At 39.3% G+C, this 21,560-nt stretch overlaps 2 protein-coding genes across 2 annotated transcripts; one reads left to right on the top strand and one right to left on the bottom strand.

Moving 5' to 3' along the window:
- Positions 1-2,162: 2,162 nt before the first annotated feature.
- LOC140951758 (coiled-coil-helix-coiled-coil-helix domain-containing protein 2-like) lies at positions 2,163-5,272 on the bottom strand. The gene is made up of 3 exons (XM_073401088.1): positions 4,942-5,272; positions 2,932-3,172; positions 2,163-2,373 (listed from the first exon to the last, which is right to left on the bottom strand). The coding sequence occupies exons 1-3, from the start codon at positions 5,158-5,160 to the stop codon at positions 2,363-2,365; spliced, it is 471 nt and encodes a 156-aa protein (XP_073257189.1). The 5' UTR covers positions 5,161-5,272; the 3' UTR covers positions 2,163-2,362.
- Positions 5,273-7,244: 1,972 nt separating this feature from the next.
- LOC140952250 (uncharacterized) lies at positions 7,245-19,481 on the top strand. The gene is made up of 14 exons (XM_073401685.1): positions 7,245-7,483; positions 7,560-7,695; positions 9,759-9,931; positions 10,379-10,486; positions 11,207-11,300; positions 11,749-11,798; positions 12,360-12,441; positions 13,050-13,135; positions 13,792-13,907; positions 14,720-14,798; positions 15,412-15,507; positions 15,944-16,189; positions 16,719-16,804; positions 17,901-19,481. The coding sequence occupies exons 1-14, from the start codon at positions 7,373-7,375 to the stop codon at positions 18,013-18,015; spliced, it is 1,578 nt and encodes a 525-aa protein (XP_073257786.1). The 5' UTR covers positions 7,245-7,372; the 3' UTR covers positions 18,016-19,481.
- The last annotated feature ends 2,079 nt before the right edge of the window (positions 19,482-21,560 follow it).

Genomic DNA, 21,560 nt, shown 5'->3' on the forward strand with positions numbered 1-21,560 from the left:
GTTTTCTCCTTTTAACTCTTTTGTTTCGTAAAATCGCGGAAATGTGCATATTTCACGTTAATAAAATCACTTTGCCTGACTTTGCGGGAATTTTGTGTCTTCAAAACTTAAGCCACAGAAAGAAAAATTAAATTTTACATTTATATACGCGCGTGCGAGATCTTCATATGTCGTAAATAAACTCACTGCGAGGTGAGTAAAATTGTTTGCAGAAGCTGGCACATGAGAGAGATGAAATAATTCGAAAGATGTTAGCAGCGGTGCGATAAGTGCTAAATCGGAAAATAGTTTGTCCCCCTCTCCGTTTTTGTTTGTCGGGGGTAGGGAGCGGCTACACGTAGGTTAGAAAAATAGTATAACCGATTTTGGGTTACTATTCTCCGATGGAACACAACAGATTTCCTCCAATTTTACTATTCTTCGATTGAGAAAGCTTATATGAAAGACAATTCTCCGATTATATGGTTCTTTCGATTTTAGCCAATTTATCAATTTTTATCAATTTATATCGCCTCCAAGTTTCACGGACATTGAAAACAAAGACAGCAGTTAAAATGCCTTCCTTGTTTGTCTCGTGCATCAAGAAAATTTCAAAAAACCTATGAGTTGTCCAGGAATTCCAGGAGTAGTGCAGTAATTTTCTGTTTCTTAAAACACTCAAAGCAATAACTAATTTTCATTTTTATTTCTGTCGGATATCGCATTTAAAGCCCTCCTACCTTAAGTGAATAAGTTTCTATTTGACAGAGCGATCTACGAATAGCATATTCTTAAAAGGAAAGACTTTTCACACGCAGGGAAAAGTTGAAGCTTTTCCCGTGGGGACCATGGAAAGGCGTTGTTTCTGCAGCTCCCGTGCAGGCTAACTGCCCAATGGAATACTATATTTAGATAACCATTCGGCGTCATTAAGGGCCAATAAATCCACGCAATAATTTTGTGTTCGTTCCAAATCGACGTCCAAACCACTTTGCTAAACTGCCCCATTGAAGGGGGAATGGGACATGCAAAGCCTTCTGGGAGTTCCACCCGCCATTTTGTCTTTTTTAAATATACGCCACTAGCACATCTCCCATAATGCACCTTTTTTGCTCCCCAAAATTTTGCATAAGCATTGTTTTCCATTTCTCTTGGAAAGGCTGTAATACTTAGAAGAAATGAAAAACAAAGCTTATGTAAAATTTTGGGGGGCAAATAAGGTGCATTATGGGAGATATGCAAGGGGCGTATAGATGGAAGGTAGTTCTTGAATGGGCATAGCTCTCATGGGCAGCCCAATAACTACTGAATGTCTTCAACAAACTGCTCATATTTTCGTCCGAACAAGAGAATCGGAACTTCCCCTTTAATGATCAGAAGCCAACTCGAAAAGTGATTGCAGAAAACCTCCACAGGTTTAAGCAAACGTCTAAATCAGGGGGCGCATTCATTAACCTGTGTTTTCCTGCCTTTTCACCCAGAGACCCCCTCCAAAAAATCTGGATTAATTGTAAAACAAGTTTAGTACCTAACCTGTGGGGTGTTCCTGGTGTAACACTGTTACGTAACACTTAGAATGTCACCCCAGCATTGGCTCTCGAAATTTTTGATAAGCATAGATAATACAGTTATACCCTGCTTTACGGACATCCGCTTAATGCAAAGACCTCATTATTTCAAAAGTTTGATTTGTCCCTGGGAAAAGAAAGCCCATGCATTTTTTCTAAATTGAACCCAATTCATACGGACACCCCTGGCTTTAACATGGATATTTTCTATCGCCGCTCAGTGTCCATATTAATGGGGTTTGATTGTATTTACAAACATTAATTAGCCTTTTTGGTTTGGGCAAACCCCTAAAGAATGATTTTGTCAGTTTTCAACAAGAACTAAAAGAAGAGGGTAAGCTATCAACACGTTCAAAAGTAATACCATAGTGTAGCTGAACCACTGTTCATGTAATCTCAGATACCTAGACCGTTGAAGTGTGGGCACAAGAGCAAAACACATAAAAATGTACACATTTTCGAACAAAAAAATACTATATGAACAGGGCCTTGGTTTAGAGTTTGTAAAATAATGATGATGGCTGAGTCTGCACGGTCAATGACTAAACAAAATTTTACATTTCACAATAATATTTTATTGTGCTGCAAGTGTTTTATTGTCACTCAATGCTTAACACCACATTTATTTAAAGACCAAGCAAATAGCAAAATGCACTGCTGAGTGTTCATTTTTAAGAATCTCTCATCACCCTCAAAAGTGTGTTGAAGCATGAAAAAACAGTCTTGATAATTGTCATGGCAAGATGTGTCCACAGATTCCAGAGAAATAAGGTCAGTAGCTGCCCAAATGAACTCATTTTATCTGTATATCCTCCTCAGGAAAGACCTGAAACAAAATAAACCTTACATAAAACAGTAATAATTTTATGATTCATAGATAGCACTATACACACAGTAAAATAATACCTGAAAACCCTTGGTATTTAAGACTTTATCATATGGGATATTTGGGTTAGTTAACTTGGGTAAAGGACAGAGGGTGCAGAAGGAGAGGGAGAGGAAAGATAAAAGCTCTCACAAGCTACAAAAATGTTTTCCACAAAAGCCAGTAAACGAAATTTGAAATTTAGTTCAACTGTGATATAACCACAGTGAAAATGTTATTTTGTAGGGACCACAATTAACATGCTCTCAAAGCAAAATTTATTCAGCTGCAATTTGATACCCTTTAGTGTTCACTTTGTCTGGACATCCTGTCTGAATTTAACACAGTAAAGATTTCATCAAACATGGGTCAATATTATAGTTGGATGTTATTTGATGCCTGACTATCATTAGCACCTCTCGAACTCTTTGTCTTAAATTGCATTGAAAATTGGTGTCTCTGCACTAAAGCTAACATGCCGATTAGTCTCAAATGTGACTTAATGGAAATGTTTCTTACCATTTGCCAATTTACATTGCCTGAGAGCCTCATTGAACCCCTGACAAAGAGAAATATCCCTCTGATTCTGTGCACATTCAATAAACTGCTGCATTTCAAATTGACATGGACCCTGCTGTTGCTGTCCACTCATTGGCTGATTATAGCTTTGGTATGGTGCTGCTGCAGCATTCTGTTGATAAGCTGGTTGCTCTGATCCCCCACCATGTCCACCAAACAGAGCACCACTAACAGCATGACCCTACAAAGAAACATAGGTCATTCAAGGGGCACAGCTGGTAGATCTCTTCTAAAAACTCCCAATATAGGTACATGCTGACTTTCTTATCATGCCATTCAGTGGTAACATATAGCAATTAAGAAGGTTTGGGTATAGGTTGGCAGCTGAAGCCCTGAAAAACTGACCCTGTTTAAGACAAAAATTGCACATTTTGGTATGCTGTTTAAGACAAGACAAGACACCTTATTTTATGACCCTGCCTTGTTTCAATTTGCATACAGAATTGGTAATTTTTCAAGCTAATGTTATGGAGCTAAATTTTTTGTCTCACCCACAGCTTTCACACTCTTATAAAGGTTTCTGCTGGTTTCAGAGGCAGCATGGCCGAGTAGTTAGAGCACTGGACTTGTTTTACGGCGGCCCTGAGTTCAAGGCCTGCCCTAACTGCTAGCTGGATTTGTTCTTGGTAGTCCCGAGTTCAAATCTTTGGCTATGCTTGTAAAATAGCTACTGGGTTTGTCTCCTATGAGTCGGGATAATTTAACTTTGTTATGTTCCAAATTGAATTATCATTTTGTTTCATTTCCATGAAAAGTCTCCACGGGAAGTTGATAATAAAGTATTTAGTTTAATTTAACACACCCTGTTAAAGACCTCAAATAGTAAAAGGGGGGGGGGGGGGCAAGCTTACTTTCGTGACGCCGTGATTGACCATTTTTCAAGTCCGTGAATTGTGATGTACTGAAAAACTGTTCCGTGAAAGACAATTATTGAAGTGCACTCTGTGAAACCTAAACTGCCAAAATCCTTGATTGTTTACACATACAATGAACATCAGTCGAAGAAAATAAATCACTAATTTGCCCAAACGACCTTAACTAGCATCTGGCGGCTTGATTCAACTTCCCTTTCAAATATTTTGATGTAACTTCACACTTATATACACTCAGACCCACCTACAGCTGGCTTCCCTAGCAAATTTATAGCCAAACAGTGTTTTTCATAAGGTTCGTAAAACTCTAGTGAACTTGCTAAAATATAATAGAAGCACTCTGTTTTACAAAAATAATGGGAGTAACATCACATTTTTGACATTGTGTACGACCTCTATTTTTGAGAAGCATGAAAACGTATTATTTGTTTCGTGACTTGTGAAATGTAATTCTTGTTCGTGAACACATGTTGAGAATCCCCTTGCTCCCCCTCCTAAAATTGTATACACTGTTTCAGACTCAAAAACCTGAAAGCCATATCCGATTCAGTGACACATAAGACTTGATAAGACTTGATAAGGGAGTACCCCCCAGGTAAGGGCCACCTCTATAAGATGAACAAATCTGTAAAACGGACACCTAGAGTTGGTCCCTGTCTTCCTTTACTCCCTTTATTTGACTCTCTTTAAGATGGACATTTCCCAATCTAAGAAAGACAATCAGCACTGGTCCCAAAGGTGTCCGTCTTAAAGAGAGTTGACTGTATATAAATGGAGTCCTTTTGATTGGACTATTATATAAGCACAAGATTGGACCCGAGTCCCTGAAGCTTCCTATACATCCACAATAGAACCTGTTCGCAATTTCACCACACTACTCTTAAGAATACAAGTCTGAAATTGTCAACGATCGTGTTAAATATTTCAAAACGAATTCTTTTTACAAAATGCCACGATCTACTTTTATCAGTGATAAATTAAAGTAAGTGTAGATTCGTAACTTTTATCAATATCGCGTGCACAATATCTTTGATAATGTCACCAAAGATAAAAGTTCATGATCAGATCAACAACTTACCACAGTTGAACCGATCGCTACACCAGCCGCAGTAGAAGCCATTTGTCCAAACAGTCCAGGCTGCTGTGGTGTCGCCGGTGTGGGCTGAGCCACGTTTGATGCAGGTCTTGCGGCAGGAACACTCGATGAAGGCCTCGGAGAAGCTCGAGGAGCAGGAGGTGGCGCTCTACCAAACGTAGGCGATGAGCGACCGCTAGATCGCCTTCCACCACGCGGCATTATTATTATTTTTGTATGGATATAAAAATTTTACAACTTTACGAACTCAAAATTATGTAAGGCTGTCCGAGTAAAAAAAAATGGCGTTCGGTTATGATGCAAACTGGCTTTCTATTGGCTCATCGTGACGTTGCTTTTCAAAACCTTCCCAGATGTAGCTGCGGGCTTTGCTTCTTACCCAATCTCCGCACGGTCAAAATTTTTCAAGGAAAAAGGCAAGTAAAAAATAGGAGAAGGGGAACGGGAGGGGAGGGGGCGGCTGTACACAGGTTAGAAAACGAACACTGTTCAAAAGGAAAAAAACGAAAAGAAAACAATGAAAACAAAGATAAAAATTTTTGTATAATAGCTAGCAGATAATTTGCCTGCGTGCAGACGTCTCCTATTTCCTTTGTTGCACGCGGAAAAGGGACGTCTGCGTAACGCCGTCGCTAATCGTGTTCCAGCGTCCCGCTGGCAGGGTATTCTATTTCGCATAAATTGTGAAATAATATCCGGTTAGAAATAAGAGTTGACAGGCCAAACAAAACATCATAAGCTCGTGATACGGGCGAAACGTGACCTTGAGAGTCTGCTTGAACAGAGGTTTTTCTTCTTTTCTCTCTCGCGCGAAGATTACTAGCACTACACAGTGCATGTAGCATTCTAACCTTTGACTGAGTAAATCTCATTTTTGCCGCGCTAAGGCTCACATTTAGAGGTCATAAAGCAGGTTTGTTACATGCATACTGAGTAATCATTTCCTGTGGTTTATGCTTCTGTGGGTGTTCCCGATAGGATTTGATTTCAGATACAGTTGTAAAGTGTTTAAATTTTCTTGACCTCTGTTTGTTACGGCTAAATAAAGATTTTAGTTTCTTTGGCTGGCTTTCTCCGAAATGCCTGCCTGGTGCGAAGTCCACGCCGCTTTTGTAGTTTTCTCAGACACTGTTTACAAATATGATGTGATGTGTCATGCACAGTAAATTGTAAAGAAATAATTTCCTCGTACACGTTAAATTTTCCGCGTCCCCGCACAAGATTTCGATCGCTCTGCTTTTCGATCGACGAAAAACACAGCACACAATCGCACATGTTTTGATTTGTTTTGGTTAGAAAACCCCGCTTACATAAATCATTTAAATCACCGCATACATTTTCAGACCACATTCGATAACAACCAATCAGCGTTAAGTCAAACAATGCGCACTGTGTGTCAGCCTATCGCAGCGTGTTCCCAAGATCTTGGGAACCCAGCAGGACGCTGGAACACGATTAACGACGGCATTACGCAGACGTCCCTTTTCCGCGTGCAACAAAGGAAATAGGAGACGTCTGCACGCAGGCAAGCAGATAATTTCCATTGAAAATTCCTTATTCATGGCATTTGATTTCTTCCTCCCGTTTGAAATTTTATCTAACTGTTTTTATGAGCCCTTGCTATACCTGTAAACTGGTTACCTTTCAGCTTGCGCTTGCACTCTTTTTATATTTTTTTGATAAAACATGTTCTTTGAACAAGTGCACCTCTTGTTACTTTGGTTTGGAAGCCCATGAATTTCTAGTTGTATTTTGTCTACTCTCAGCAAATTGAAACCGTAACCTGGTCTGGGCGCAGATCATATTTTTATTTCGCGTTTTGTAGATCCATATCCGCTTTTCATGGTTAGCCACCCTCATCTTAGTAGAAAAGGAATATATTAGACCAGGAGCCCATGGGCTCCTGATTAGACTTTTTGGGTGCTGACAAAGATGTGTGAAACACATCTAACGTAAAGAAAATGAAACTCTGGTTTTAGATTTTCAAAATAAGAGAAACATTGAACCATGAAAAGTTAAGACCAAAAAATTAAAGGGAGCAGTGGCAGTTACAGATTCTTTTTCCATTGTCACGCAAGTGTCACGCAACATCCGCAAGAGTCTGCTCCTGACTCTTTGTGCAGTTACTCTTTATTTCTACTATTATGCATTTTCACGTTCATATAAAGCCTTGCTCTCGTGAATAGACTCCAATTATAGATTTCTTATTGTTTGGGATAAAAATTAATCAACTATGTCCACCATCAATTAAAACTGTTGTCTAGTTGTTATGGTAACAAGAAAGGAAATGAGCATTCGTGCAAGCGAGGCAGCAGTGTGAGCATTCAACTTGGGTTGATGGTTTGAAGTTGCAGAAACTCCTTTATGTTTTGGGACGGGATTTGTTCTTGAATGGAAAATACGAAATCAAAGAATGGAAGAAGGATCAGAAAGAATTTCTACTCCGATTCGGTCGCCTTCGGAGAAAGATTCCATCATTCTTAACCGCACGAGCGCTTCGAGTTCGCCCTTCGGTTTTCGCAAGGTAAATGCGCGCATTCTTGACTTGTAAAATTTTATTTTGACAACATAGAGATCATATTATTCTTTCCGATCTTTAGGCAGCTCTTAGTCCTCCTACTGGTCTTCTACGAAGGGAATCTTCTGGCTCTTTATCGCCAGAAGGTGATGCTTTCTTTGGCAGCTTCGAAAATAAGGAGGACGATGAAGACTGGGACACTGATTTAGAAGTGGAAGGTATAACTATAAGCAGAAAGTTTGTGGAATTGTAGGTAGTAATATTGTTCTTTTTCAAAATAAAACCTTATTGTAGCTTGATTCATAGCATTAAGTATTCATAATTGTCAATGAAAGAGGCTGTCAAGGCTAATTGTTTATTAGAACGTTTGGTTATTAGGTTCAGCTGCCAAAACTGTACATAAGTTTACAATGCAACGTCCTTCAAAAAGACAAATAGTGCTTATATGTAAGCTTACCTACAAACATTTTGAGGCATAAATACATAGGTCTGATGGCTAGTGTGTTTCTTGTGCTATTTTATAACTTGAGACAAATTAAAACTTTCCTTTGATTTTGGAAGGGCGGACTCTACATTAATGATATAGAAATTGGGATCCCCCGAGAATTGACAGTGTTATGAAAGAAAAAAAGACTTCATTTTAGTAAACAATATCTTTTATTCGAGAGACTTGGTAAAGCTTATGTACGAAAAAAAAAAAAAAAAATTTCCTTGAGTTGCGTGAATATCCTTTGAATCGTGACATTTTAGCGTGAAAAGGCATGCAAATGTGAGCTTTTCTTTTTACAGTTGCACACGAATACAATACTCACCTTTTGTTTTAGGAGTCTTAATTGACATCTGCTTCCCGGAAACTGGTCGTTTGTACAAATTAAATACCCCCTGGAGTAGACCAGAAGATATGTTTTACGTGGGTTAGCTAATTGAACAAAACCGAACCAAAACAGTCATCCTGATTTAATGATCAAAAATGCTTTTTCCGAAAATAATAATAATAGAAAATTATTTTTACATATTTCAGCTGTATACATGTAGGCGTATGTGTTGCCTAGTCCCTGTAAGGCATCTTTCCAGGCCCTCTTGGTCAATGCATTTCAGTGACTTATCCGAGACGAACGGCCGGGAGACGCCTAGACAATCTCGGAGTGCGCATGTGTGAGCATTTTTGCATTTTTTAAAAGTTCCCACGTTCAACTGAATTAATCTATAAATAACTTTGCGCATGAATATCCTGCGCTTAAAGATCGGCACTAACCTGGTTTCTGTTATCAAAGAACAAGAATATTACTTTGAATCGGAAAGAATACTACTGTATAATGGCAAGTAATTTGTCTTTTAGTTCATTTTCAAATGATCCATTAAAATGATATTTCTTTACTGATAAAAAGATTTGAAACAGTAGTTGTTGACATTGTACCAAATTTAGAGACCAAATTCAACAGCCTGTCCGATTAGTTTGATAAGCTTCCAAATCCAAAAATTAAATTACATAAAATATTTCGAAGTGAAATGATAACGAGAAATTTATAGGAGCAAGCAAAAATAGAGAAACGAAAGATAGCTTTTCATATCCAAGAAAAAATATAAACTTATTTCTTTAGCTTACCTTCCGATTCTTGATCAAATAATTTTTTTGCAATGCTGTTTTGCTTAGCCTACAAATAGTTTTTTAGATGAAATAAAGTTCAAATTAGTTTAATAAGATAAATGAAAAAGAAAGGCCAAAGGATTTTCAACAATGAAAACGTGCATAGAATAAAAATGCTCGGTTTAACTCTTTATCCTCTGTACTCTCCATGGCTGCTGGACATCTTTCATCAGCGCAGAAAAGTTATTGACCGCTCGCCCGCTTCCAAAAGCTCTGCCCCAAGTGAGACAAAATGTCTCACTTCTCCGAGTTTGTCTAGGCCTCAAAAACTTTCTCGGACCACATGACCTGAAACGCATCGGCTGCACATAATAATGAGGCCTAGGAACTAGGCAAGGCGTATGTGCATATATGGATGCTATGCTCCAGGTCCCAGCTGTTCAAAAGGTGGATAGCGCTATCTGATGGATAAATCTCTATCCAGTGGATAGCGCAATTGGTTTCCCAAATACTTATCGGCTGGATAGTGATTTATCCAGTGGATAGCACTATCCAATGTTTGAACAACCGGGTCCTGGTAATAAGATAAATTTGGGGTATATTTGTTAGTACGCCATGGTAAATACAGTGTGTGCTTCTCAAAGTTCAGTAGAGTTTGTACATTATTTTAGTGTTGGTGTTTTTCTTCCCCAGAGGGCAAAGAGGAATATGATGTGACAGGAAGAGCTACATACTTACAGGCTTGTAGGGATTCAGGAGTTATCCCAGTGTCATACTTTCATCGTAACATGCAAGAACCTGAAGTTGATATTAAGCATCATGGTTTGGGTCCGATGGGGGCAAAGGCAATAGCAATTGCTTTAGTGGTGAGTATTGTTGAATGGGAAATAATACACATCGTTTTTTGAGGGGGTAGGGGAGGTCAGGCTGTTTACTTTATGAGGAAAACAGAATATAAATAGAACCAAAAGAAAACTTTAGTTGTTTGATTCCCCTACCTACTTGTTGCATTTCCCCCTTCAACTCTAAAGCTCAGTGACAGCCCTGGAAAACTTATCTTTTTTTTAGGTATCATTTTCATATTTCATTGTGTGTTTCTAAGTTAATAATATTATTTACTGTTTTTTTCCATAACTGGATAATTATGATATTTATTTTTTTTATAGCTTTTGTGACTTCTCAGAGAATTGAGACTTGCATAATTTACTTATGATTATGATTATGATTATGATTGTTATTATATTCTCCACACTACATGAGACTCAGGATCCACAGAGCTTATACCCAGTTTTGTCTTTTTTGTATTTTTGAAGGCTAATACATCAGTGATCAAACTCAATTTGGCTGATAACTGGATTGGTGCTGAGGGAGCGGGATATGTTGCTGAAATGCTTCGAGAAAACTGTTACATTTCGGATCTGGTATGTGTCACAGGTTATGTACTAAATTTATAAATGTTTTGCTAAATGTTTCACATTTAGTATTTGGAAAATTGCTGTCAGTCACTTAGTACTGTGCTTACATGTAAATCAGAGCACTAATCCAAGATAGTCCCATCCCTGTTGTAGTGTAGGGTACTGAGAGGGGAATTGACAGAGGTAAGGACCTTTCCACTCTCCCCTAGAATTGATGTGGAATCTCCCAGTTTTTAGTGATCACCCAACTGTTCAATCTTAATAGAATAAAACCTCATTAGATAGGCACTCACAGGACCCTCAATGGTGTCCACACACTGTAGATGTGTCTGCTAATGGCAGGTATTTGTTTTACTGTAAAAGTGGGAATAAAATGATGCTGAGGACTCATTGACATTTGTCTCTTCTTAACCCTTTATTTCCCAAGAATGACTAACATCAATTTTCTCCAAACAATATCAATACACAAGCAAGAGGATGGTTGTGAGAATTGGTAAAATAATCACTTACAAAAGAAGTTTGTGATCTTCTATTAATTTTAATAATCTTTTTATTAAATCTTTGTGTAAAGTATAGAGACCAATCTGGAGTATTTGTATGTGAACACTGGGGCTTATACACCTGGGTTTTGTATTTGAGTTATGCTCAACACACATTTCACTGTGATTACAGGAATCAAATTTGTTAGTCAAGTAATCCTTATTTCATAATTTCTTTCTCCTGAAGGACTTGTCAGAAAATAAACTTGGAGTAGATGGAGCAGAATCACTCAAAGACATCCTACTACATAACTCAAATATCACCAGATTAACTGCAAATGGTAATGTTTATGACTTTATTTGAATAAGTATGGTACTCTAAAAATAGACAGATACAAGATACTCTTAAAATTACCAGTAGCCAAAAGAAGCTCTAGCCAGCTACTGATAGCTTGCCAGTCAGGGACACCAAAAGTACTTGAATTTCAGGTCATTTCAGATAGTCATTGAGGTGGCTGCAATTGATTAAAAAATATACAATCATGTATGTTACAGCTCAAAATTATGTTCAGGTCAGAATTTTTTAACGAGGTTGATCCTCTATTTCCTTTGTCTTCTAGCCCTAATTCATGAATAATTAGGGCTAGGATACAAAGGAAATTGAGAACCAACCTAGGTTAAAAAATTTTGACCTGTAAAATGTATATGTGTATAAGGGTGTAAAGAGTCAATGTAGATGGTTTTGATTAAAAATAAAATGTCTCTGTTTTACACTATTGTCTTCAACAGGGAATGAGTTTGATGATAAAGCAGTTAAAATACTAGCTGAAGCAATACAAGTAAGTTTCCTCTCTGTTTCACTCAAGAAGCTGTTGCACTATATAACCACCATCATCTCAAGCAAAGTCCCCTCACGTGTACACATATTATTAAGTATATTTTTGTGATATGATGTTTATAAAAAGCGTTTCTGACACTTCTTTATTATTTTATTCTACAATTTATTAGAAACCGACAATGTATATGAGTTTCATGTACTAAACACATCTTAATGGTACATACATCCCTCTGAGACAGGTACTTACTTTGTAGCCTCAGTCAAAGTGGTGTCTATCAGTCTGTCAAACTAATAAAACCTTGAACATCTACAGTTGTAGGAATGTTTATTGTGTTAAGACCATTTGCAGCAAAGAACAGGACATGCAAGCAAGCTACAAAACCACAAACTAATTATTGTTGCTGCTTGCTCTTTGGTTTTCCCATGCCTGATTGGCTCTTCCCTTGCAACACAATAACATTCCAGCAATATTTCTGGTGTTCACGGTTTTGGGAGTTCCATAGTAAGAGTGTGTTGACTTTCTGGTAGTAATTTTATCTTTTGTTTGTTTTCTTGTTTGTAGTATAATAACAGAGTAAAATATTTGAGTCTCAGTCACAATCAGCTAGGAGAAAAAGGAGGGCAATACTTGGCACCTGCGATATGTAAGTATACTGCATACAAAAATGGTGTCAGAAAAACTATGATTAGGAGATCTAGTGTCCAATTCACTGTTCCGAGACTTTTTACTTGATTTCTTCTTTTATTTACATTATCAAAGCCATCAGACCAGATGTACATGTAGAATGCAAAACTCTTAAGCCACAAAGGCGATTTCTTTTGTTCTTACTACACCCATTTTACTTCAGTTAAACTGCACAGAAAGTAAGATGCAGTCAATGGTATGCTGCCTTGTATTAGACTGGCTGATATGAAGGCTTTAAAAATTGGGGGATGACAGGGGTGGGAGCCCAGAAGAATAAGGGGTGGGAGGAGTAGGGGAGGCAGAAGAGGTAAGAGCATAGGAGTTCTGAAAGGGTGAGAAGTGGGAGAAATGGGGGGAAGTTGTGCAATGGTTCTTGACATTTTGCAATCGAAAAAGGACTAAAGGAAGGAAGCCAAGAAAAAGGGGGCAGGAGCTGGGAATGTCTGTCCCCCTCCCAGTTACGAAAAGCCTTGTGATGCATAATTGGGACATTTTGTTGTTTGGTTCTATAAGACTAGTATATTGTATGTCACATTGTATTGATCTTTACTTGATTTTTTTTATTAGCTGCTAATGATACAATAGACCACTTGGATTTAAGCTGGAATCACTTGAGGAATAAGGGAGCATGTGCAGTAGCATTATCTTTAAAGGTTTGCTCAAATGTTTTCTTCATGACTGCAACCTAACTGACTTGATTAATTGAAATAATTTATGGGAAATAAAATATAAACAAATTAAATGATAGGCTCTTTTATCATTTTATTTTTGTCTGATGATAGTCATTTGTTATTGATCAGAACATTTCAACCACGTACATCACACACAATCATTTCAACCAAATACATCAGGTGATGGTCTTGATTTGCAGAGAGAGAGTATTAGTAGCACTAACGCTGAATGATGTCTCCTAGCCTGCGAGTAAGCTGTCCATTTGTGGGAGTCGCGAGAAGTCCTGGAGGGCAGCGCGCACAAGGAGATGCGAGTGCAAGGGGGCCCTTTGCTGCTTGCTTGCTTGGTCTCTTACAGCTCGCTTCACTCGCCTTAAATGGGGAACTTTTTCTGGCTAGCCTGTGGACACAGACGTATTTCCGCTCATCGCTTCTCTCCATGTGAAACGCGAAAATGACTGGAAATAAGTCTGTGTCCACAGGCTACTTGCTGGCAGGCTAGATGTCTCCAGTAATATTGCCCTCACTTTCAACTTCAGAAATTCAGTAATCCATGATCAGTTTAAACCTACTTGGTATTTTAATGTGCAGGGGTGTCGTAAAATGGAATTGTAATGCTTTGTTCTTGTTTCCTGCAGGAGAATATTACCATTAAGTCTTTAAACCTGGCATGGAATGGATTTGGAAATGATGGAGCACTTGCCATGGGTGAAGCGCTAAAAGTAAATTCTACCTTGAAGGAACTAGATCTGACGTGAGTGTGTGTAACTGCCAGCCCAGTAGTGTTGCATGGGGGGAAGGGGAAGGAAGGAAGGGGAGGGGTGGGGCAGTGGAATCCTAATGAGCCTTCTCTGTATAAACTGTAACCTTAGAAAATTGTTCCACTGAGTGTTCGTGTTTTTTTATTGGCCATTAGTTGACAAAACCCAAGCAGACCTTTTTCATGTTTTCCTTTTGAATGAATCTAGTATAAGGCAAAATAAAGAGAGCTTAAACTGACAGAATGTATAGCGCAGCTGTTGTCTTACAATCTGTTCCCCGCCTTAACTGCATTTTAGAATATGGGTGTTATTTCTGAAATTTAGTAAGAAGTATAATTATTGTTATAATTAACTCCAACTCCCTTGAAACGGTTTATAATTCTCTAAGATGAACAGTTCCCTAAAACACACCTCCAGAATTGGCCCCTGTCGTTCTTGACTCATTTTCTTTGGCTCTCTATAGAGTGTTTTCACTCACGTAGCCAGCATCTATGCAAATTTATTGGAACAAAAGAAAGCGTTACCATAAGAAAAGAGTTCAACTCCCAGAGGATTGGTTTGGGACACCAACATGGCCGCCGTTTCATTGTTTTGGGACACCAATATGGCCGCCGTGACGTCACTTGAAAACACTCTATAAGACCGACACCTCCCTAAAACAGACACCTAGAGTTGGTATCTGCCGTTTTTCAGTCATTTTCTTTCCCCTGCTGTAAGGCAAACGTTGGTCTCAACGATGTACATCTGATAGAGAGAGTATGTACCAGTAAGGAGAATGATTTTCTGTATCTCTTTGCATTTTCAGAAATAACAGAATAACCGCAGAAGGCGCTGTTTATTTGGCCAAAGGATTAATGGTTAACACATGTCTTCAAGTTTTGAAGGTTGGCATTCACTTTCTGTTGCGTTCTTGAAAGAAATGTCCGCTGTGATGTTTGCTTATGCAATACATACATGTAGTTACTCTGATGTGTAACCAGCAGATGTTATTTCGGATGTACATGTAGTTCGTATATGCACTGCACTATTATCAAAGCATGCATATATGTTACTACGGTAAATTGTTGCTCTTTGACATTGTTAAGCGATGTAGTAAACTAATATCAATATTACAAACCATTTTAATAACCACACCCCGGTTGTTCAAACGTTGCATAGCGCTATCCACCGGATAAATCACTATCCAGCGGATAAGTATGAGGGAAATCAATTACGCTATCCGCTGGGTAGTGATTTATCCGGTGGATAGCGCTATCCGACGTTTGAACAACCGGGGCCAGCTCCCAGTTGGTTTGCTCTCTTAACTGGTTAGAGCACTGCACCGGTTTCACAGAGGTCGGGTTGGAATCCCGTCAAGCCTGAATTTTTTTGCAACTGCGTAAGCTGCGTATTAATCTGTGATGAACTTCAATGAATTTAATACATTTATGGTTTATTCATTAGTTTGATCCCCTGTTAGTATAACTTTTTCTGTCAAATTATGTTTGTTTTCTTTAGATTGGGAAGAACCCAATGCAAAGTCCTGGAGCGTATGCTCTCGTCAATGCCATGAAAAACAACCCTGAATCAACACTGGTAGAGATTGAACTTACGGTAAGATCACGAAATGTACTGAAAATATGTGTTCGTTATTGACCAAGCAGAAGGTCAAGATAGCTGGCTATTGTTTTTTCCATTATTTATAGACTGAGACGAAGTCGAGGCTGACAAAAGTATGATAAATAAAAGAAGAAAAGAAAAGATCATCGCAGTTATAATGTGCGCAACTTTATCAGATTCGAAAAGATAACATGGGAGAAATTCAGGCTTGAACAGGAATAAACCCCCCGACTTCTCAAACTCTCAAAAGAGTGTTTATCAGTTTAATTAATATTCGCTAGTGAACATGTACCTCAAGGTCAGTCTAAAAAAATTAGTTTTGCCACGTTGTTTTTTTAACCATCTTTTCAGTATATGGAATTCGGATTACCTCTCCTCCTTGTATATGATATTTTACCTGATTATTTTAACTTTTTGAAATTAAATTTAGGATATCACTGTGAATAATGACTTCGTAGAGCTGTGCAAAGAGGTGCAACAATTGCGACCCAATATGAAGATCAGACATGGAGGCACAGGAGGTGCTGCCTTTAAGCCAAAGCCTCGACCTTCTCCTATGAAAATATTAAAGAACTGGATAGAAGACAATCAAATGAGACTGCTAGACTTGTTCAATACTCTGGATAAAGACAAGAGTATGAATATAACTGTGAAAGAATTTGCAGATGGATTAAAGGTAATTGCATTCGCGCTTTGCTCTCTGATGAAGGAGTACAACATTGGAAGTTTACCATGCCGGATCCAGACCTTGAGATAAGGGAGTGGGGGTGGGGTGGGGGGGGGGGGGGGTTGGGCGGTGTCTAAAAAACTTTTTTGGGGCCTTTGTTTGATCTAAAAATAAGGGAGGGGGGCGGGCACCCCGTTGCCCTCATACTCCCCTGGTGATTCTACAACTAAAAATCATCTTTTAATTGTAGATGATCATAAGAACATGCGAATGGGGCAGGAAACACTAAAGCGACGTGTGTGTAGCCTGTGTAGCTGACGGGATCGTCAGACTGCTTATTGACAAAGGAGTTGTGAAGCCCCATGGAGGATGGGAAAGAGATTTTGCCTCGGCGCTCGCTTCTTGAGGCTTCGCTGTCAAAACTCTCACGCGCGCGAACAAACAATTCCCCCACCCATACAGGCTAACGTGTGTGTAAAGGCTTGTTGAAATCCTTGTACTGGAATGTTATATGTTATTTATACTTCTGTCTCAACAGGAAACAGGAATTGACATGAATTATTACGAACTGTATAAACTAATAGACAGCCTGGACAAAAACAAAGATGGTGAAATAAACTACAGGTAAGCTTAGACTTGTTGTTGGCGTTATCAAATGTTATTCACAGGATAAAAGGTTAAAAGGTTAAAGTTAGTTCAGTTTCTATGAACAAAAATCACTAAGTTGGTTACTGGCTACAAAGAGGGGTAAGGATTAAGGGGCGGGTCACGAAAATTCGGAAGGGGGAACACTTGCCAGCCATATAGATACTTTTTATTTAGGTTTTTTTTGGTGGAGGGGGGGGGGGGGGGGGGCGGGGGAGGGCGATCCCCTCGAACCACCCTTAAATCCGCCCATGGGATTTTCCTCCCATTAGGAGGTTATAGGTGGTCATTCATTGGGCAGATTTAGCAAAACAAACGTGACGAAAGTGACGAGTGCGCGCGCAGATATAGAAACTCAATTGACCAGTAGCTGAGTGGCAAATTAAGCACTGTGAATCGCATTCAGTCCTGTCCCCACACTCTCTCATTTGACGTCACGTTGACGTGGTAAATCTGCCTGTTGACTAAAGGATACGCAAATATCTTTAAGTTGCAAGGAATCTTCGACATTTTTGCGGTTCGATGTCCGCCCAGCGAGACAGTGAATACAGCCCTCTCTTCCAGCTTATCGCCCATGCTTTGTATACGCTGTCTATAAGAATATTTGTTGAAATTTTGTCACCACCAGAATGGAACAGACACACTAATTTGATTCCTTACTTTACAATCTGGGGTGTACAATGATATGATGTTTTGCTAAGTGGAAGCCTGCGAATACAGTCGTTTCTTTCGCGAAACGTTCCTAGCGGAGAGCAGCAAAGAGAGACGGCTCTATGAAATGATATCATTGTAGACCTCAGGTTATACAGTCAAGAATCAAATTAGTGCGCCTGTTCTATTCAAGTTGTGAGAACATTGAATTGTTCTTATTGACAGCGTGTGTGATACACCACTTCCTTGGCTTGCGTGTAGAGCTTAGATTGTACCCGGAAAAACAGTGGCAAATGAAAACGCCTTCATGTGTAAAAGCTTGTTTCCCGCTACTACAGAAATAGCAAGGTGATACAGCTCAAATGTGGGTGCGATATAACACTCAAATCGAATCAAAACCGTTTTTGATGGCTATTTCTTGCAGTGAATTGGTTATGGGATCCGTAGAGCAGCAAAGGGAGGACAGGAAGGAAAAGATAAAAGAAAAAGCGCAAAATCAGAGAAGACAAAGAGTTCTGTCTCCTTTACCACCACGATAGCAATGTGAACCGAATCGCTTATGGTGCCGTTCTCCTTCCTACTTACCGTGGGTGCCAGAGGCTTTTCATGCGCGGTTTCCGGTACCGAGGGTACTTCCTACTTTGAGGAATCAATCGGGAAAATTAGAGCACTTTTCATCTAAGGCTCTGTCCACACGTATCCGGATATTTTTGAAATACACGTCCACACGTAGCGTATTCGAATCCTTGGCCCGTCCACACCAAAACGCTAAAACGATGGAAATACGATAACATCCCTCACAGGGCATGCGTAATACTAGTAGTAAATGATGTATGGCATCATCGTTTTCGAAAATCTCCGTTTTCGTCCGTCCACACGTAAACGAGAAACCGGCGTTTTCAAAAATCTCCACTCTTGAGAGCGTTTTTGAAAAGATGCGTTTTCGGTGATCGTTTTCACCAGATACGTGCGGACCGTAGGCTAAACCTTAGAAAAAAATGTGCGTTTTTAAATAAAAATGAATACGTGTGGCCCGGGCCTAAAGGAAATTGCGATTTATATTTGGGCGCTTTGTGATGGGCTACGAAAATCTCACGCCACTTTCCTAGTAGCCTGCGTAGCAGACAGTCTAAATTTAGAGACGGACCGTTATTTTTTTGTAGGGCGAGGAGGGGGGTGGAAAATTTTCTCATGCTGCCACTGCCAGGGTGATATGGTTGTACGCATGCGTAAGGTACTGGCCATATCGCGGAGTTGTGTAGTGTGATCATTGCTTTCAGATGGTTTATTAATGTTTTGTGTGTCTCCCTCTTCCTGCAAGCACTTTATTTTTACTTGCATACAATTTATTTCAGTGCTTACAGCCTCTGCAAACGATTTATTCAAAATTTCCACCCCCACCCCTCCACCCCGTCAAAAAAAATAATGGCCTATCCCTTAAGAGTATATCGATCTGGGTCTCTTTCTCAGCCAATCACTGAGAAGTAAAACCAGTACCAATCACCTCTTTGCTATAGCCGTTTCTTTTTCGTGCCTGACGTTGGTTACATTCGTCAGTTTCGATATGTGACTGGGTTGTCAGCTTATTTTTTGAGCAGAAAGCAGTTGCGTTTATTTGATTTTATGACGCTCGATCAAAAAACGCTCAAAGAGCATTTTGCACACAATGAGCCCGTAGTCATACTCACCCCCCCTCCTCAGAAATAGGGCTCTCTCGGGGAGGGACAAAGATAAGACTTAGGGGAAGACGGAGAGCCTGTTGATGTTGGACAGTTGATAGGAAAGTTCTCGATCATTTTCTGAATGCATCAGATATTTTTAGTATTTTTAAAAAATGCCATTTTGGTAAAACCTTTCTAGTATATGACCATAAAATTTTCCTAGTGTTGGTTTTTTTAAATAAAGATTCCTGTTACTTTAAGTTAACTACGAGAAGAAAATACTTCAAAATATAGTCTTTAGCAGTTAGTATGATAAAATATATATGTAAATACTCAGCCTGTTTAAGGCGTTTAGACCTTCTAGAGAACGCCGGTTAGAAAAATATTTTCTTATTTATATTAACTCAAGCCATAGAGATATCAAATAAATATTTTTATAGTTTGTTATTGTCATTGAAATTTTGTGTGTTTACTCGGTTTCATTCCTTGGACAAACTTACCATACTCAGTGTTACATAAGAGTGCCTTAAAAGAATAAGCTACTAGTGCTCTATTCCTTCTTTATTTTTCTACTTGCGCTACTAGTGCTTTTCATATTAGTGCTTTATGCTTTCTTATCCTTAGAATTTGCTACTCTGTGCCATCCTTTCGTTAGCCTGCGAAGCGCAGACATATTTCCGGTCGTCGCTTCTCTCCCTCTTTTCAGAGGGAGAGAAGCGACGACCGGAAATACGTCTGCCCTTCGGAGGCTATCCTTTCGTAGGCGAATCTAATATTAGTGTACGAGAGAATAGAGCAGATATAAGGAGAGAAAAATAGTTTGCTGTAAAACATGTTTTTCATTTAATTGACTTTCATATAGGTTTTAACCTGAAATTTATAGGTTTTTTTTCGTTTCCCTTGGGTCGGGCAGTGTGTCCATGTCATACGAAATGCAGGATAGCCGCTAATTTTTGCCTTATCTCTGATGAGATAGGTTTAGATGATCCAACTTTATGCAGAGGAGCCCCTGCTAACTGCGGCCTGCATTATGTTCAACTCTTTACAACGGAAACTCCCCGAAAATGCGTCACTCGATCATTTATAATTCTTTCCTTTTCCCAAAAAAATAGTCACAGCGGCTACCTCTCTTTTGCTCTCTACTACGGCTACTCAAGTAGCCAGTCTACAGACACCCCCCCCCCTCTCTCAAAATTTTTTTAGGAGAGGGGGCGTCCGTAGAGAGGCTATCCTCAAGGTACTATTTGAAATCACAGACTACCATCCAAAATTAGTGTGGTCTGCCTGTGTCTGTCGTGCCACCCGTTACTAACGGGGCGGGGCGAGGGGGGGGGGGGGGGGTCGGGGTCGGGGTCAACGGCGGGAAAAACGAGCCTGTCACGCATCACACAAGTCATGTTTTAAAATGGATCCGTTTACAGAGTCGTCTGGCGATTTTAAGTTAAAAAAGTTATTTGCAAGTAAAGAGAGGAGCATCTTGCATTAGGAACAGCTGAAGCTCGTTCAGCTTGAAGACTTCACTAAGCTGGAGAAACCATTTCAATGCGTTAGAGGACAAAACGGACGAAATCGGGAGGAAATTCGGCATGCAGACGCAGTGTGCATGGGATTCATGAAGGAAAAACGTGAGTTAAAATATATACTTTTTTTCATTTAATTCATTCGACTGGCGTTAGTATACCACTTCTCCCGTTCTTAAAGATTTCATGTATTCTTTTCCATCAAACCTAAGTGCGCAAAGCGACGACAAAAGAGAACAAATCATCGCTTTGCGTCAAGATCTGGTCGCCACTTTTTCACGCCTCTTCGCGTTTGAGGTGAAAAACGCTGAAAATTAATTCCCTGGGTGCAGGAAATGTTTCTATGCCCTGTTTTACTTTTATACTTCAAAACAATGTAAACATAATTTACAGTGTTTATTAGTTGAACGGCTGCTAAAGGTTTCATCCATCTTGACCTAATTTAAGCCGAAGGTCTGTGATTGCGACCACGCTCATATCGACTCCCAGACCTCACAGTATAAAGTGGCTAGCGTTGTGAAATGTTGAATATATGAATTTCATATATTTGAACTGCGCGACAAAAGAAATAATATCACAGCAAAATACGCAACTTGTGCAGTTGTGAAAAGAAAGCGTGAAAAAATTCAGGCTTTCCGGAATTTGAACCTTGACCTCTGCCATACTGAATAATTTTAAAAGGATGAACCAGTGAGCAGCACTTCTGCGAACTTCTTGAGTTGTAAAAACTTTTATTTTCCCCTACGCATTTCGTGTGATTAGCGCACACTTCATCAGGGAGTTTTACAATACAACTAAGCGAACCTGTATATATACCTAAAAAAGCAACACACCTACAGATTTGCGCCAAGGAACTGCAAACCTCGTGGTTATACGTCTAGGAAACAGGCGGAAAAATATTTG

Source organism: Porites lutea, chromosome 11 (genome assembly GCF_958299795.1).
Source record: "Porites lutea chromosome 11, jaPorLute2.1, whole genome shotgun sequence".
NCBI classification, from domain to species: Eukaryota; Metazoa; Cnidaria; class Anthozoa; order Scleractinia; family Poritidae; genus Porites; species Porites lutea.

Coding starts and splice junctions, on each gene's coding strand:
- LOC140952250 (XM_073401685.1), top strand. CDS start 7,373: ATGGAAGAAGGATCAGAAAGAATTTCTACTCCGATTCGGTCGCCTTCG. Junction 11,799..12,359: donor TACTAGCTGAAGCAATACAA/GTAAGTTTCCTC, acceptor TCTTGTTTGTAG/TATAATAACAGAGTAAAATA. Junction 13,136..13,791: donor CAGTAGCATTATCTTTAAAG/GTTTGCTCAAAT, acceptor TGTTTCCTGCAG/GAGAATATTACCATTAAGTC.
- LOC140951758 (XM_073401088.1), bottom strand. CDS start 5,160: ATGCCGCGTGGTGGAAGGCGATCTAGCGGTCGCTCATCGCCTACGTTT. Junction 3,173..4,941: donor TAGCGATCGGTTCAACTGTG/GTAAGTTGTTGA, acceptor GTTTCTTTGTAG/GGTCATGCTGTTAGTGGTGC.